Source organism: Leptodactylus fuscus, chromosome 2, assembly GCF_031893055.1.
Source record: "Leptodactylus fuscus isolate aLepFus1 chromosome 2, aLepFus1.hap2, whole genome shotgun sequence".
NCBI lineage: Eukaryota > Metazoa > Chordata > Amphibia > Anura > Leptodactylidae > Leptodactylus > Leptodactylus fuscus.
In genome coordinates, this window is record NC_134266.1 from 163,552,781 (window position 1) to 163,571,886 (window position 19,106).

General features: G+C 40.2%; 1 protein-coding gene across 4 annotated transcripts in view; it reads right to left on the reverse strand.

Annotated features, from left to right (window-relative positions):
• The window catches only part of SENP7 (SUMO specific peptidase 7), a 50,923-nt gene that overhangs the window by 30,178 nt on the left and 1,639 nt on the right, over positions 1-19,106 (reverse strand). For 3 of the 4 annotated variants that reach the window (XM_075265039.1, XM_075265040.1, XM_075265038.1), the window contains exons 2-9: positions 18,543-18,618; positions 17,336-17,443; positions 16,436-16,533; positions 8,708-8,875; positions 4,331-4,419; positions 3,886-4,034; positions 3,241-3,592; positions 1,055-1,206 (exon numbers count right to left, since the gene is read on the reverse strand). In XM_075265039.1, the coding sequence (XP_075121140.1) occupies positions 1,055-1,206; positions 3,241-3,592; positions 3,886-4,034; positions 4,331-4,419; positions 8,708-8,875; positions 16,436-16,533; positions 17,336-17,443; positions 18,543-18,605 (1,179 nt within the window). In that variant the 5' untranslated portion in view covers positions 18,606-18,618. The remainder of the gene's footprint in view (positions 1-1,054; positions 1,207-3,240; positions 3,593-3,885; positions 4,035-4,330; positions 4,420-8,707; positions 8,876-16,435; positions 16,534-17,335; positions 17,444-18,542; positions 18,619-19,106) is intronic. The other variant, XM_075265041.1, reaches the window with a different exon arrangement.

The following is a 19,106-nucleotide window of genomic DNA, read 5'->3' on the forward strand; positions in this document are numbered from 1 at the left end:
GACCAGTTGTGAACAATTACAACAGAAGAGGGGCTCTGTACCTGCACTTAAAAGTGCCTGTATTCCCCTCGCTTAGAGACAAAAGGAGGGATGAATTATGACAAATTGTTAAGGGACTGATTCTCACCCTATGACATCAGAGTGACATCATATCACTGTCCTGCACTAGAGATTTGTAATTTTTAAAGAAGATCAGAAGAAAAGAAGATTGCTACAGAAAGACTATTGTTACTCTCAACATGTATATTTCTGTTTGTCAGTCCAACACATGTAGGTTGGTTTTTACTTTTTGTATCTTTTCTTTTTGTTTTAAGACCAATTGTGAACTACATGGGGTGTCATCCAGACCAATCCATGATGCAAGTGTCAGATAGTCAGACCTCATGAGACAAAAGATGTTCCAGGAACTATTTCATGGGGAATACATAAATACAAAATAAATACAAGTATTTACTGAACAAACATATCAGAAGATCTGGAAAGTACAAACCTTAAAGGCGTTATAATTTTTTTTTTTTTTTTTTTACTATTGACTGGCTTATGCTTAGGATAGGTCATCAATATTACAGCAGATCTGTGGAGATTTCTCAGAAATGTTAACATGCCAAGATTTCAGAAGGACAGTGCTGTGCTACCTGCACCTAGAGCTACATTATTTATGGTGACTGAGCAGCACGTCCTGCGGTATGTAAACAAGTTAAGGCGGGTTTACATCTGCACCCGGTCTCCGCTTTAGCCAATCCGGACATGCAAGACTTTGTGTCCGGTTAAAAAAAAAAAACGGTTTCGCCACGGACAGGCAGAATGGGTTTGAAAACTGACTGCTGTGTTTCCGTCTCCTGTCCAGTTTCTCGGGGCAGAAGACGGAAACCTGCCGGATTGGCTAAAGTGGAGAATGGGCACAGATGTGAACCCACCCTTATTTGAAGAGGAAATTTTCTGCAGTGCAAAACCTGTGTGCATGGAATAGGATTATAAACTTACTTGATCTATTAAAAAATGTATTACCCGTGTATGTATATTTTACGTTCTACATAGTAAGCTAGTAACATACCATAGGCTGAACATCACTACAGGGAACTGGATACTCCATGCCACTCGTATCATCTTCCTTCATTTTGACTGATGTTTCTGCCAACTTTTGTTGATGCTCCATTATTACACGCTCTTCATGTTCTCTTTCCTCCTCATCACTTGATAGTACAACTAGGTATTAAAAAAGAAAAAAAAATAGGTATAGATATTAAAGATATATATTTTATTTCAACTGCTTTTTATGGGGAAATATTTGCTTGGTTGATGCAGTTAAAACCAAATAGTGGTCAGCCAGTCATTCATTCCATAATGTGCAGTTTTCTAAGTAGCACTGCAAGATAAAAGGATTGTCTGGTGGGATAAAATTTCTGTTAAAATGGGCAGATAGAGTTAAAACAAAATAAGCATTACTTATCTCAACCATCTCTTATTGCTGCTGTTTCAGAGCTTCCAAGCTACTCTTTATTTCCTGGTCCCTCTTAAAGAGGAACTTTCATGTCCTCATCAATATATGGCTTTATACAATGCTAGAAAGCCGAATTCAGTGCACTGTTGGCTTTCCCGGTATGGGCCCCGATGCTGGAGATATCGGTGCCATTAATTTTGTCACTGACATCTCCCCACTGTAAGGAGGGTGGGCCTTACAACCAGAGATGAAGCTGAGCTGTGAGGAAAGCCCCCTTTGAGGTACAAGGCTATTTTAGAGCACAGTCAGAGGGAGCATTCCTCACAGTCCAGTTATGATGCTAGGCTGTAAGGACTGCTCTTCTGACAGTGGGGAGATAATGGTGCCAAAATTAGCAGCCCTGATATCTCCAGTACCAGGACACACACTAGGAAAGCCGAAAGCACACTGTCTACTTTCTAGGGGTATATAAAACGACACATTGATGAGAACATGAAAGTTCCTCTTTAACATAAAGGAAATTCTGGTCAGGCTATCACCAGCTCAAGTGAGTCACCAATGCGGATAGTGACCGGCTGCATGATAACTTTTTGGATGCGGATAGGGACCAGAAAGTAGAAAGCAGCAAGACAGATAGCAAGTATATAATCTGAATTATAAGGTAATACAATTCTGGCTTCTTAAAGGGATTCTACCATTAAAGCAACTTTTTTTTCTAATTACCACGTCGGAATAGCCTTAAGAAAGGCTATTCGTCTCCTACCTTTAGATGTGGTCTCCGTTGTACCGTTCCTTAGAAATACCGGTACTTACCGGTATGCTAATGAGGTCTCGGCAGCAATGGGGGCGTCCTTCTTCTTCATCTGCCTCCTCTCCTTGTCTGTCGTCTTCTTTCTTCGTCATGTCTGACGCCTGCGCAGTCGGCTCTGACAGCAGAGACCCTGTTAGAGCCGACTGCACATGCTCAGTAAGGTCCGTACAGCCCTCCGACGCGCGAGTGAACTCATCCAGGCGTCGGAGGGCTGTACGGACCTGTATTGGACATGACGAAGAAAGAAGATGACAGACAAGGGGAGGAGGCAGATGAAGAAGAAGGATGCCCCCATTGCTGCCGAAACCTCATTAGCATACCGGTAAGTACCGGTATTTCTAAGGAACGGTGCGACGGAGACCACATCTAAAGGTAGGAGACGAATAGCCTTTCTTAAGGCTATTCTGACGTGGTAATTATAAAAAAAGTTGCTTTAATGGTAGAATCCCTTTAATGATTATGAGAAGAGCCGCTCTTACTGGTCCCCAGTACACAATACACCTCTACTGCACAGGCATTGGAGGCTACTTCTCTCGCAGAGTCACATAAGAGGGAGGAGCCGTCCCGCAGGAAAAAGTCAGAAAGGAAGACAGGTAAGTATAATGGGGTGGAGGGTGAGGGGGAAGTATTAGTGGCGTTTCATTTCTGGAAATAGAACATCACCAAAAAATGTCCATGGGACGGTCATGTGACCGCCCCAGGAATATGTGTAAATATACAATTATGATAAAATATGTAAATTAGAAAGTAAGAAGGGGGGTGTTCAGATTAGTGCAGGAATTACGTTTTATCCCGGATAACCCCTTTAATGCCTAAGTCTTTAGAATGAGAGGTCATAAAAGGTCCTGGAGGTGTAATGTTATGTTTCTTAATACTTTTGTTCATATATGTTATATATGATTAAAGTCCCCAATTTATTCTTGAAGCAACAGCTCCATAATTAACAATGGTAGATATAAGATTCCCACATGGTGTATGTATAACTTACTTGGCTCGAGTGGCAGATTTCCTTTACTGGTATCTTGCAGATGCTTCTTTTTTCTGCACAAGCGGTTGCTGTAAGACTGCAGACTGCTCATTATTGGATCGACGGAAGACCTATTGGTTGAAGACTTCTCATGTTCCCTAGAAGTCCTGGTCACTCTGTCTCCAATACTAGTATCAGATGATTTCAGAGGACTGGTTGTAATAGATTCCGATGAAGAGGATGGAGAAGAAGGCATGGTCACATTTGTAGTTGAAGTAGAGGTCCTCTTGTTCTGGTATTCTGCTCTTTTGTAGCAGTAGGTTTTCTCCCTTGTGTCTGGTGAACCACCTTTATTATTCTTCAGTAAATTTTTCTGCAAAGTTAGAAACAATCTAAATATTAATCTTGACTTTATAGCACACAGTGAACTTAACCAACAACTGCTACGATGGGAAAGCATCCTGGCTTGTTCGAAGCTCCACATACTGAGAAGCATATTGCATGTTGTTTTGTTCAAATTCATCCTATGAGTGTGTACAGATGTGCCACAGAATACCATATGGAACCTGTACACCTCCCTGCCTGCTGTGTAAAGATAAAGCATCATATTTAAATGTGTTTTATCTTCACATGTAAATGTATAGAAAAAGACAAATGCTTACTCACACATTCCAGATTTGATGCTTTTGATACATTTGCACCACCCTCTTCACAGTTAGTTTTTTTTACTCCCAAGTTGACATCTTTTTGCGGAGACAGAGTTGTATTGCTGACATCCCGGCAGACAGTACTGAATGCGTCTTCCTGGGCCTGTTCTATTGCAAAGAAAATTGAACATTAGTTGAAAAAGATCTAGTGAACACATTTCTGCTTGTAGTTCAATGGCAGAAATGAAGGGAGTCACCATAACAATCCTTATTGAAAAAAAAAGTGGTCAGTTTTCATTAAAGACCATTTTCGAAAAATCTGCTCCATAGTATGATTTATGATCCACATGGATCATAAATACAGTCTACCCACAAACTAATCCAGAGGAGGTCTGAAAAAAAAAAAAAAAAAAAAAAAAAAAGAAAAATGAAAATATATAATCCAAGCTAATGACAAGACAAACCTTTGAGCTCCACTGATGTTCTTTTTTTATAAAATTTATCTCCAGATTTTTTTTCACTCTCCTTGTGAAGACTCAAAATTTGTTCTGTCCTGAAAATAAATAAAAAAATAAAGTAAATAAATAAATAAATAAGTAAGTAAGTAAATAAATGACAATAGTTAACCTCTTAGGCTAGGTTCACATCTGCGTTCAGTTTTCATTCAGGGGAAGGGGAGGGGGAATGTCTGCTTGGGGACCCCTGAACGGAAACCTAATCAGAATAAAAAAGCGGCAACCTTAGGAAGACTGTGGAGTCTGTAGACTATAATGGGGTCAGTGTGGTCTCCACTCGAAAAGGGTGAAAAATGCGGAGAGCAGAACGGAATCCCTGAGCAGAATACAAGTACTAGTGTGAACCCAGCGTTACACTGCCTTGTGTTTTTCTATACTAGGTGCAAATGGCCTATTCCGAGAGACTGGGAGGCCTTACTGCTGTCTCCAGATGCAATCTAAAATTTTCACCAATGGGCATTCACTAACCCCTTAACGACCAGATACTTTTTAGCAATTATGCGTATGTGGCCTTTTTTTGGACCTAATTTTTTTTTATTTACTGTACTATCAAAATATTCTGTATTTATTAGAAATTTGAATGCAGAAATACGAAGTCATACTTACCTGCACCCTCCCCTCCTTTCCTGCTTTGGGCCAACCACCACCTCCACTGCTTTGCTTGTATAGAGAGGGGCTGCAGCAGTAATGTGATGTTGATATCTCTGCAGACAAACCTTGCTGCCAGCAGTATACTCAGTATTCATTTGCATTTTATTTTATAATTTTTGGACTTGTGTATGTTTATATTTTTGTGACATAAATATGTCCCAAAGGAGGTCATAAATGACCTCTGGGGGGCATTCACACTTAGTTTTGTTTTTTAATCCACAGGAGACCTGTTTGCAAGAAAAAACAACCCCATATGGTGACAATATCTGATCTGCGTCTGCTAAACCGCAGCAACTCTGCAGTGCTGGGTGGTATCCGGCAATCGTGTGCTCTCTGGATCCAGAAGAAGCAGTAGGTCTGCTACTTCAAGTATTCACTACATAGCACTTAAGAACTATGTAGGCTGTAAATAAGAAGTAAAAGCAATTATAAACCCACCTTCTCCTGCTAAATTAAAGGGAAAGAAGCTTTGAAACCCACGCCATAACTTTACAATGGCTCAGGATTAAAACTGAAAAACAAGCACACTCATATTCATTTCAACTTAATGGGGCTGAGATGCAAGACTAAGCATAGAAATGTGCTTCATATTCAATGAAGAAGCCACAGTGCTTACCCTAGCGCAGTGGTCTCTTCAAACAGTTGATCAGTTGGTGTCCTAAGTTTTCAGATCCCCACTGATCTAAAATTGATGACCTATCGTACGGATAGGTCATCATTTTTACAACCCTAGAAAACTCATTTGGGCTAAGGCCCTACATTGCAGAAAAGCTGCTTTTTTGGAATAAGCATAAAGGGAAAAAAATAAGAGTTTCCTTAAAAAAAAAAAAAAAAAAACGCAACAAAATCTACAACAAAAAAGAAGTTTTTCTTAGCCCAAACAGGTTTTCTAGGATTGTAATATTGACAGGAGCTAAGCTGTTGTAGCCAAAGCTACAAAATAACAATATAACTCTCTTAAGTGTTTAGTAAAATAATTAGAAAGTGTACTTTAGCTCCAAAGAAAACAGTATGTTGGTAAAGTGGCTGAAAAGTGATCAGGAAATTTCACATCTTATCAATAATTCTCTACTAACTCTGCTATACATATACAAGGGAGTAACTCTGAAAATCTAAGTATAAGCTGCATATGCAGTTTTCTAAACAGATGTGTTCAGTTTAAAACATACAACATTAAATCTACAGTTCACATATTTGTGGCATACCAGTTTAGAAACCAGGTCACACCATTCCCTTCTGACACACTTAGAATGGGCATAGTACTGAGATGAGCTACCACATATGAACTCAAAGGTTCACTTTAAAAAAGGGTAGTATAAGTCATTTTTTGATGTGTAATAAATATAATAATAATAATAATAATAATAATAATAATAATAATGACAGTATAAGGCAGCATGTTTTACAGAACTGCCTTTAAAGCAAGCCAGAAGACAGCACATTACAAGCTGCTTTGTCCAACCACATAACATTTTAGAATGTCATAAAATAATAAGTAGTAATAAGCTCACCGGAAAAAAAAAAATAGTCACCCTAGTGCGCAAGCGCAGATAAATCATTAATCTTGTACAGATAGGGCAGTGGTTGAGTCACGTGCTCAAATTCGTACGCACTGCATCTACATGATCGTAAAGCAGTAAAGATCATTTAGTTTGTTTCGACAGTTTGTAATTGTACGTAAACATGGGGAAATGTAAGGATGTGACAGAGTGGCAAAAATCACAAATCACGACGTCCGAATTGTGGTAAAAAAAAGGAGCCTCACTGAGAGGGACCGGAGACAAGTTTCACGGCTTGTGGATCAAAATTGTTTCCAAAGCCGTCAGGAATTGCTGCAGTCAGTGAATGAAGGTCCTTCCCAACCTGTTAGCAAGGAAACATTGCAAAGAGAACCACATGCAATGAACATTTGGAGTCGTTCACTTCGTAAGAGGCCATTGCTCACACAGACACATAAAGCTGCAGGTCTTCAATGAGCTAGAAATCACCGAATGTGGATACTAGCTGTTTGACGGACTGTAACGTGGTCTGACGAATCATGTTTTTGCCTTTATTCCAATGACACACGTTTCTTATTATGGATTGGGCCCCTTAAACTGGATGCAGCATACCTGCAAAACTTTGTGGACTCATTTTTTAACCAAATCCAGGCAATTATCAAGGCCAGAGGTGGAGTTACAGGATATTAAATAAGGATTTTCATTATTTCTTTAGTAGTGACTAATTTTTTGTCCAGTGAGCTTACTTGACCAATGATCTGCGCCTCCCATGGCATTGATCTGAACTGTATTCTCCCAGCCCCAGCAATGACATAACACTGCTACAACTGGTGATTAAAGGTAGTAGTCAGATATGATATCAACGCATTATCACTAGGGACCGACGCATAGAGACTGTCAGTGGAGCTGGGAAGCAACAAAACATTGCTGAATATCATACCTTAAGTTATTTTGTACAACTGTAAACAGTTTTTTTTAACAATTTCATAGGGCTAGACAACCCCAATAACACTGGTCTGACCTTATGTAATACATCCAGTACTGTCAGGATGGAAAGCAACAGCATACTTGCAAACATTGAAAAAAAAAAGTTTAATACTTGGAATGTAGTGTTAAATAAGTTATATAACCAATAAATATGGGTGTATAAAACCTTGTCACCATGCTGGAAGCAGTCTATTTGAGAATAGTTATATTATTGGTTGGATGGGAAGTTGTGCAGTGCTTCTGCCACTGAGTGACATGCAGAGTTGCAATGAAATGACCATCATGGTTACATTCTTTCAGCCAAGAGCAAGGCCCCTTAAAGGGGTTGTCCCATCTCCAAGATCCTATCTATATTGGTAGTTTATGTAAATTGAAGACTTTTCCTAAATATATTGCTTTAGAAATGCTGCTTTGTTTTCCTGCTATGAGAACGTATACATCCCATTGTTTACACAGTGTTTCCATAACCACAGAACTGTGTGATAGGACAACTGACGTCACTTACTGCTCTGCAGGCAGAACAATGAGTTCAGCTAATTGCAGTATGCTGATAAAGTGAAGTCTGTTAGCTCTTTATGTAGACACACACATAACATGAAGTCCGTTCTGTACAGCATGTGCATATTATCTGATCTCCATAAGTAATGTGATACTTCAGTATCCCATTCAGCAAGAGGGAAGGGCGGGGGGGATACAGGAAGTGAGAAGACACAACAGGCAAACTGCTGAAACAGTGAGATGGGAAAACCCCTTTAAGGGATTTCTTTGTAAAGTATGTTTTTTATGGTTCGTTTGCTGTAGTTGTTATTTTGGTCCTGTCTCTTTTATGGAGGTTCTATGGCCTCAACTTTTAGGTTATCACTTTGTATTCATAGTCAACAGAAACCAAGTGTACATGAGAATCATGCTGTAGTATTTGGAATTGCAAATTTAATGTCACCATAGCCTTATCAGTATGGAATCTTGAGAAAATTTTTAAAGACTAATTTAAATTTGGGCATATTGTAACACTATTAATTTTTCAGATCAGATATACAGTACTTATGTATAACAAGTCTACGTAATATAAGGTCATTGTAATGTGACAGGACTGCTATCTTATAAAGTCCAATCCTGCAACGCGGAACCTAAATTTTATAGCACAAGGATATTCACATTAGACCACCGACAGCAGTATAGCATACTGTACCTGGACAAGCAAAGGTTTCCTGGAGAACCTTGCAAAACTTGTTGTGCTGCATTATTAGAAGTAGGTGAGGAAATGGAATTTATAGGATTTGAATCAGTTACATTATTCCGTGCAGAAGGGCTTCCTGAACCAGACCTTAGGATATCCGTCAGGATAACTCTGGCTTGCCTGTTGTTTAGATATAACAGATACACATAAAAACATTTCCCAACAAGTGTCATATAAGTCCTTCTTGGTTTCATGCTTGGTATGCCTACATGCAGCAAGCAGACCGATGGCTGGCATCCTACGCATTCACAGATATTGCAAAGCTGTAATTAAACAGGTTGTCCAAGCAAAAAAATTCTTTCTGAAATAGGCAGAGGGGAAAAAAAAAAAAAAGAAAATCATTCCTCACCTGTCCCTGGTGAGTATCCTCCCAGTCTGGTTCGGCTGCTTAGCTGTCTTCATGAAGTGAAATTCCTCGCCGGCTTGGATGTCCCGGATCACTTCCGCTGCCTCAGGAAAGGCCCCGGGATTTCACAAGTAGTGATATAATGTGTCCTTCACCTAGGCCGTAGATCGGCACTACCAGACCGTGATGGGAGGCACCGGAGCAACGGGGAAAGAAGAGTATGACTTTTTCACTTCCCCCAGCCTATTTAAAAAATAACATTTTTGCCCAGACAACCCCTTTAACTACCAGTTATAATAATGTTATTGAGAAAGGACATAGAATAGACCAGTATAAGAAAAGCTTGATTTAAAGTTGAAATATATAACATATCAAATATTTTTACAGAGTGCAATGTGAAAATCCAAGTGGAGGAAATGTATAGAAGGTCTTCTGAACAGAAATGTGAGAAACAAAAACAAAAGCTCACCCATGAAATGTGGGCTGGGATGGAGGGGATTTTAGGGTCTCTAAAACTTAATGGTGATTAAGACTGGGTTCACATGCGTGTCAGAGTCTCTGGCGCAGACCTGTTATAAATCACCAAGTGAAAGCTTTGCAAGCCTGACTTTTTTGTCCAGAGATTTCAATTAAAAAGGATGGACATCCATTGAACTTCATTATAAACACTTGGATTTTGTGTCTGTCAGTTTTTCCGTTCTACCGGTTTTCCGACAGACAAGAAAAACAGAAACACTGAAGCAGGTGTGAACCTATTGCCAGTGCAAGTCCAAAAATTACCTGGTAAAAGTTTTACTTGTTGCTCCTTATATCACTGTTATTTACATGCAGCGAAACTCTGGAAAATCTACATTTCCAATGATTTCTCTCCCTGCTTTCAGTCCGTGTGTACCCTTCACTCACCCCCTCGCCTACACCTGAGGTCAATATAAATGGCTTCAAGCAGCAAGGTGGTCATGTGCTGCTGTGACATTTAATTTACTGACTAAACAGCTCACAGGGAGGGTTAGTGAACTTGTAAACGAAACGTCACAGCTGTAGTCAATGACCTGAAAATAAAAAAGATAAATGGTGCCAAATTTAAAGAGGATATATAAGGAAGTGTTTTCTATTGATGCATTTTGGTTATTTGTTACATTTTTAAAAACTGGATCGCCTTTATAATAGTTTGTTAAAAGGGTTATCTGGTTTCTGAAATTACCTATTCTAAATTATTAGACAAAGGTCACTTGGAACCTACATTAATAAGTCACAGCAGAAACCAGATACAAAGAACGTCTATAGTTGCTTTACAATGACATCTCACTGACTTCAATTGGTGTCCCACTCCTGGGCACTTGAGGATTAGTATATTTTCGGGGACCCTTACAATAAAAAGGATTGGGATGTTCCAAAAAACATCTTCAGTGTTGCTGTTCTTTTCTACATATAAATGTCACTCTAAGGCTGAGTTCACACAGAGCTGTTTGGTCAGGAATCTGCCTCAAAATCAGCCTCCAAAAAATCTCTATTGGGAGGTTTTTTTTGGAGTCTGATTTTGAGGCGGATTCCTGACCAAATTCCTGACCAAAAAACTCAGTGTGAAGTCAGCCTAATAATGATTGTCAACATGGTGGGGTAGGGAAAGCCTTTCTGCGGTTAGAATATGGATTTATCCATGTCGGTATCTGGATCCCAGGATGTATCACAGGCCTCAGAAAACTACCCTCTGACTTGCCATCTTTTCCTATGGGCTTGCTGGTGAACACAGGGTGGGGGGAATGTTGGGTTATTTTGTTTTGTTCTGCAGTTTTTTAATTTGGAAAACCTCAAAAATTATTTGATTGAAAAAAGATAGTAGATGAAAGTATAATATTTACAAGAAAAAAAAAAGATAACCGCACCATACACACTGCTAGCTCCATACATGTGCAAGCATAGATGTAGTTAGCAACTAACACTTAGTAAGGTTTATAAGGAAGCATCAAAAGAAAATGAAAATAAATTCACAAACACACATATATGATTGCAAAGAAAATTAGTGTAGGTACTTGGCTCTCAGATATTATGGAAATAAGGCCTCATGCACGCAAACTTTGGTAAAATCAGCCATTAAAAACTAATAACAGTCCATTCTTAACGACTAGTTTCCTCCCAAGTGTTACATATTTTTCATCCATTTCCTGTACATTAAAAAAATTAAAAAATTTTACCCAACCCACTCACCTGTTTTTAATGGCCATAATTTGGATGCAAATAAGTTTTGTCAGACATTAAAAATGGTGTGTCCTATTTTTGTGACAGACATTCACAGTCCGTTAAATAAAAATGGATGTGTGAATATACCCATAGACTTTCTTATTCAAGGTTAAGGTTTTTATGGCCTATTTTTCTGATAAGCCATAAAAACAGTAGGTCCCTGCACCGATCAGGTGTATTGGACCAGATAGCTCAATTCCCTGTATATCCTCTGGGTGCCAGTACGCAGGTCAGTATCACATTGAAAGCAATAGGGAAAATAGGCTCCCATTGATTTCAATAGGTAGCGCACGTATGCCGGCACCCACAGAAATCAATGGGATCTGGTTTTTACGCGCTCATTCTGAACTAATTTCACGTTCAGAATGAGCGTAGCGTAACTCCGTTTGCAGACTCCCCAATATTGACAAATAAATGTACAATAAAAAGATATACAATATTCCAATATACTTTCTGTATCAATTTCTCACAGTTTTCTAGGTCTCTGCTTGTTGTCATTCTTTCTGTTACTTCTAGAGGATAAAGGTCTGACCATGGTCATGTGATTTACAGTCCATGGTCATGTGATGAGCACACAGGTGCTGCTTGTTATAGTCACTGCACAATAATCAGACATCTGCCTGGTAATCAGCTGTGCACCTGTGTGCTCATCACATGACCATGGACCGTAAGTCACGTGACCATGGTCAGACTTTTATCCTCTAGAAGTAACAGAATGAATCACAGCAAGCCGAAATCTAGAAAAACGTGAGGAATTGATACAGAAAGTATATTGGAAAATTGTATATCTTTTTATTGTACATTTGTTTGTTAATATTGGTCTGAAAGTGGCCAACCCCTTTAAAGTCATGCAAAACTAAGGAAGTCATCGGAATCATACTTGCGTTGCACAATATACTGAATTTTTGATGCTGTTTAGATACTGTGCAGAGGCAAACTATTAAGGCCGGGTTCACACAGAGTATTTTGGTTCGTAATGTGGAACGTAGACGCCGCGAGAGCTTTTGCGGGCCGTATACGCTCCCATTGTTTTCAATGGGAGCCGGTAGCGTATACGTGGCGCTATTTTGCAGCCGTGATTTTACGGCGGCCACAAAATAGCGCCGCGTATATGGTACCGGCTCCCATTGAAAACAATGGGAGCGTATACGGCCCGCAAAAGCTCCCGCGGCGTCTACGTTCCACATTACGAACCAAAATACTCCGTGTGAACCCGGCCTAAGGCTGAAAGTTAAAAAGCACATTCACAGTGTTCACTGCGCATTTACTGTTCTCTATCTTTAGTGACCACATGAAATCACTACATCACAGAAGCCAGCATATATATTTTTTTAAATAGGCAGCACACTGACCCATTCATTTCTACGGCCCCAAACACAGGACCGTTTTTTTGACAGGTCGTTCTGGGTGGCTGTGAGCCTGAATGCAAAACTCAGAATAGGTCTTATCCATTTTGCGGTCCAAGCTCATTCATTGAAGTGTTTGGGTCTGCACACAGATGTTAGCATGAAGCACCTTATTCAGGAATAGTAAATATACCATTATGTGTTAAAACAACTTTCTTAGAAGCATGGAGCTTGTTTATTGTCCCCCGATGCACAAACTTTGCAAATAAGAGTAATGACTGGGTAAATGATACAGAAATGAGAGATTCAGTGAGAATTTACATTGTGAAAGGGTGGGAAGAAAGCTACTATAAAATCTAATGCAGACTGAAGGCTACATTGCAACTTGAGATTGTGTGCAAGTCAGGGAATAAATCAAAAGCAACCTTGATGTACACAGTGTATGTTAACTGCAATGTTCATCTTTGACAGAGTATCGGACCCCTGTCAGTACCTGCAGTCACAAATGTGAACTGAGTATGGGAAGTATATATCCTTAATCATTAACCCCTGGATTTGTAATAGTTCAGAAAAAACAACCTTGAGAAGGTCTCAATAATTTCAACATGGTTGCTTACAAATGCACACTGTGCCTAAATAGGCACATATCAACTAAACAAATTTCAACTCTCCTTTTAAAATTTGCACTTCAAAGTATAAGTTGAAATCTGCCTAAACTAGTGTCTACACTAGTCAGAAAAGGTTTGCCACAGGATGTAGCCATAACCCACAGCACATTTTCAACTTCTGATGGATCAGTAAATTATTACTGTGGGATCAAGACATGCCTGAGAGATTCGGAAGGTACATGCAGGTAGCAGTGAGAAATAAACAACCTACTAGATATTGACTTAGCAGGAATTTGCTGTGTACACATACTTGATACTATTGTTATTATTATTTATTACATGTGAAACTCTCTTATTCTTAAAAAAATATATATTTTGTGTTGTAAGGAGCCAAGCAATAAAAACTTCCCAAGGCATTAATAGTAGACAAACATAAAATTAAAGGGTTCTTTTGGGATGCGGAATATTTTTGATATTGATACCTATCCTTTGATCAGTGGGGTACTGATAACCGGACTCCGAACAGTTCAGCTGTTCCAGGCAGCCTCCATATGCAAAACCAGAAGGCTTAAAGGGATTCTACCATTAAACTTCCTTTTTTTCTAATGAACAAGTTGGAATAGCCTTAAGAAAGGCTATTCGTCTCCTACCTTTAGACGTGGTCTCCACCGCGCCGTTCTGTAGAAATACCGTTTTTAACCGGTATGCAAATGAGCTCTCCACAGCAATGAGCGCGGGCCCCAGCGCTGAAACACCGATGAGCGCGTCCCCATTGCTGCCCAGAGCTCTTTCCTGCGCCGCCTCCTTCTTCTGCAGCAACTCCGTCTCTTCTGGCTTCTCTTGCTCTTGTAGTTTGATACAGGAGCATAGAGAGGCCACCCCAAAATGGCCGCCGGCCAGCTCCTGTATTGAACTGCAAGAGCGGCTACCCCAAAATGGCCGCCGGCTAGCTCCTGTATTGAACTGCAAGAGCGGCTACCCAAAAATGGCTGCCGGCCAGCTCCTGTATTGAACTGCAAGAGCGGCTACCCAGAAATGGCCGGCGGCCATTTTTGGGTAGCCGCTCTTGCAGTTCAATACAGGAGCCGGCCGGCGGCCATTTTGGGGTGGCCTCTCTATGCTCCTGTATAGAACTACAAGAGCAAGAGAAGCCAGAAGAGACGGAGTTGCTGCAGAAGAAGGAGGCGGTGCAGGAAAGAGCTCTTGGGCAGCAATGGGGATGCGCTGATCGGCCTTTCAGCGCTGGGGCCCGCCCTCATTGCTGCGGAGAGCTCATTTGCATACCGGTTAAAACCGGTATTTCTATGGAACGGCGCGGCGGAGACCACGTCTACAGGTAGGAGATGAATAGCCTTTCTTAAGGCTATTCCAACGTGGTAATTAGAAAAAAAAGTAGTTTAATGGTAGAATCCCTTTAATTCACCGCAGTATAGTATAGTACTACAGACCTGTTTCAAGGAGCACAGCTGCAATAATCTGGCACTACCAATATAGAGTGAACCGGGGACCAGCACCAAAGGACCCCTTTAATTTCCTGCCAAGCAGTCTTTAGGAATTGATTACCCAGGTTCTGAATATATACCAGCCCTGATTTACAGGGTAAAAGGGTAAGTTCACACAGCAGATTTGGAAGCGGGACCAATCATGCAAAATCTGTCACAAAATTGCTTACTCCCATTCACTGCAATAGGAGGTTCAGGCAGAATTGGCCTAAAGATCAAGCAGGAAGCTCCTTATTACTGGTAGCGTCTGTCTCCCAAATAAATGAAAGTGAAGCAGATTTTTTTTTTTTTTACAGCATATTCCACCACAAAAATTCCTCCATGCGAATTTACGCTAGGTTCACACTAATGCTAGCTCTACAACAGGGACCGTAACAATGGAGAGGTGGACTGTGGCCCATTGACAATAATGTGGTCCATCGGGTCTCTGTCGTTTTTTAAACTTAAAGAGGACCTTTCACCAGATTGGGCACAGGCAGTTCTATATACTGCTGGAAAGCCGACAGTGCGCTGAATTCAGCGCTTTATCGGCTTTCCCGATCTGTGCCCCGGGTAAAGCGCTATCGGTCGCGGTACCGTAGAACTTTGCAGTCAGAAGGACGTTTCTGACAGTCAGTCAGGAACGTCCTTCTCCACAGCAGCGCCTATCACGCTGTACAGTGTGAGCGGGGAGGAACGCCCCCTCCCCTCCTGATAATACTCATCTATGGACGAGTACTGTGAGCAGAGGGAGGGGGTGTTCCTCCACGCTCACACTGTGCAGCAAGATAGGCGCTGCTGTAGAGAAGGACATACCTGACTGACTGTCAGAAACGCCCTTCTGACTGTAAAGCGCTACAGTACCGGGACCAGTAGCGCTTTACCTGGGGTACAGATCGGGAAAGCCGATAGTGCACTGAATTCAGCGCACTGTCGGCTTTCCAGCAGTATATGGAACTGCCTGTGCCCAGTCTGATGAAAGGTCCTCTTTAAAGCAGCTGAAAAAAAAGTCCTCTATGTAAGACTTTTTTCTTTGCTCATTTTCTGTGAACTCTGCAACGATGTCTCCATTGGAGACTCAGATGAAGATGTGAACCTAGCCTTACCCTAAAATCACTCAGTGGCTGCTTCAACAGCAGAATCTGCATCTGTAAACTAGTTAGTAGAGATGAGCGAGTAGTATTCGATAAGACTATTCGATCGAATACTCGTATCGGTCGAATACCACGCGGGAAAATTCCATTGAATTCAATGCAAAAACCTCCTTGTGCTCCTTGTCCTGCTACTTCCGGAACTTGGAGGATCCAATGTGTCGAACTTTGGTTTCCATGGAAACCGGAAAAAAATTCCTGTTTTTTCCCATAGACTATAATGTTATTCGATCGAATACTACTCGCTCATCTCTACTAGTTAGTGACATTTACATAAAAGGCCTATAGCTAGCTGGCACAATATCTACCAGATACTACCAAAATTCCCAAAAATGGTGTACAAATATAGGTGATTTTGGTGAAAATATAACAAAAAAAAATAATCGTTATATTATGCACATATAAATGTGGTGCAAGTTAGTGTGAAATTGAATCACATTGCAAAAGCACAAAATAAAACCAGACTATTAAATTTGTAATTTGTTAAAAAAAAACTAGGAGCAATATTACCTCATACACTTGGAAGAACCAGGAGGTGATGTGTAGTATGCGTGGGTCTCTTTATTCCGTGGCACATTATACGATTCATAAGATGAAGAACATGGTCTCTGAAAAATAAAAATAAACCTAAATACATACAAGTCAATTTAATAATAATAACGTGTACACACAAAGGAATATCTTCATACGTGTAATTTCTGAGGTGGAAATTCAAAGCAGTCTGTCAAATTTCTACCATGGATTTGCATCCAATCCCAAGACACAAAATAATAACTCCTATCTTTCTCTAGCATTATCAATATATAGCCTCCTTTCCGGAGTGCTCTGATACATATAGTATTATATTTTATTTCAAAAAGAAGTAAAACTGCACCAAAATTTCACTGTATTAGCATGGCCTGTGGGTGTCTTCTTCCACCCAAGAAAAGATAGTCACAAGGGACACACTGTTTTATCAAAAGTTGTTGGATCATTTGTCAAAAAGAAGAAGATAAAGATAAAGAAGAATCCCCAGATCACCACTACAATATGAATGGGGGCTGATCTGCAGTAACCTGGTCTGGCCACTGCACAGATAATGGAACTGTCTAATTCTTGCTCCATTCCCCTCTCATATGATATTGATGACTTGTCAATATCTGATACTGATGATCGAAAGATGTTCCTCTTAGCCAGCCACAATAATTGCACTTATCAAGAAACCCTGCATAAGGCTAGATTCACATCTGCGTTCCTGTTTCCATTCCCCCCCACCTCAACAGAAATCTAATCTATTTTTATGCGGAGAGTAGAACGGAATACCCTTACGGAGAGCCATACTGGTGTAAACCCAGCCTTACAGGTAACTATCCACATTTACATGTTACCACTCAAAAAAAAAAAAAATCAATTGCATACAATTTGATTTACCTTCCGAAAAGTGACATTTCTGAATTCATGACTGCCGAGTCTTGTCAAAGGTGAATTTGTATGGACTTCTTCACACCAGTCGTCAGGCTTTTTCTTAGGAATTTTAAACTGATAAAATAAAATGAAACAATAAGTTAAAACCACAGAGTAATAAATGAATTCACATTGCATATAAGAGGGAGGGAAGGTCCTGCTCGCAACAGCTTACAATCTATGAGATACAAAGCGGTGACACAAGGGGTAGAAGCTTATCTAGCTGACTGGCCATTTTTATTTTTATGGAAAAGGCTTCAATAATTTCACAAATAAATAAAGCTGAATGATCCAGTCACCAGCCATTGTCCCTTTATCTGCAGATCAAAAGTGCCTAGACATAGAGTTACATTCAGATAAAAGCATCACGACTTTTGGGATACTGTGTGTGTGTGTGAGAAGTGAACAGAGGAGGGTTACGGTAGTTTTAGGGAGTGTAACAGCAAAAATGCAGGAAATGAGAAAGGCCTGCCTGAAGAGATGTGTTTTTAGGATGTGCTTGATGCTGTAGGGATAAGGTCCCAGTGGACCATTTTTGGCCACTGCGGAACCAATTTCTGCATTTTACAGTACCACCAAAGTGAATGAGATTTCATTAATCTCGTCCATACATTGTGGGAAAAAAAGAGATGCAGAAAAGCTGCTTTTTCAACAATGTGTGCATTTTCCAAAAAATGCAGCATGTTAATTTTAGCTGCAGAATCATGAAAGTTTTCTTTGCATATTGAACCCTTTCCTGACATGAAGCAGTGCGGCTTCCGCAGCCACAAGGTTTCCGCTGGAGGCGCGGAGCTAATGACAGCGATCGTTGTTCACTCCCGCAGTCCAGAGAAGTTGTGCAACTAGGGGGGAGTCTTGTAGACAGGAGTAGGAGGTTCTGATAATGGAGGATGTTTGTCTTAGGTAATTTGCTGAACAGACAGCATGGGTTCGGTGGTAGATAAAGATGAGGGAGGAAATGTAGGCAGGTGCAGCAGATGTGGATGAAGGTGACAAGTTTATATTTTTATATTCTATAGTGAATCAGATCAGAGAGTGATACTGATAGAGATCAGAGACATCACTGTAGCGTTTAATTTGATAGATGAAACTGGCAGCTGCATACAGAAAAGATTGTACAAGGAAGAGTTTAGCGAGGGAAAGACTGTGTGCTATATGTCTGTATAGTACATACCCCAATACTTTTACCACCTGGTGATGTAAATGACAAGGAATCCCTTTTCTGTTTATCCATCATGGTTTCTCTGCCCCTGAAAAATAAACATTATAAAATGTAATTTAATGCTCACAAAATATTGCCATAAATTAAGACTCTGTTAGGAGCCTCCATAGCAAAACCATTAATTATGCATTAAAAAGTCTTGCATTAGGCAAAACGACAGATACCAGAACAGGAATCCAGAAAGACTGAGATAGACCATGGGATTTTTTTTGGGCTCTGCTGGTTCATTTTAAATTTACAGCACTTCCTTTGTTCTACTCCTATTATATAGCAGAACAGTGGAAGCTAGTAATAATTTCAATGTAGCCTAAGATATATAGTTTAGTCTTGGTTGACAATTGATGACCAGTTCCTAGAATAGGGTGTCACTATTAGATCGGTTGGGATCTAACTGCTGGCAACCTTGTCAATGGACTAGTTCACAGGGCTGAACTTTTTTTTTTTTTTAAAGTGTCGCTTTTTTTTGGCCCATTCACTTTACGGGAAGGGAAAACAGCCTGGTGTTTTTTGAAGCCG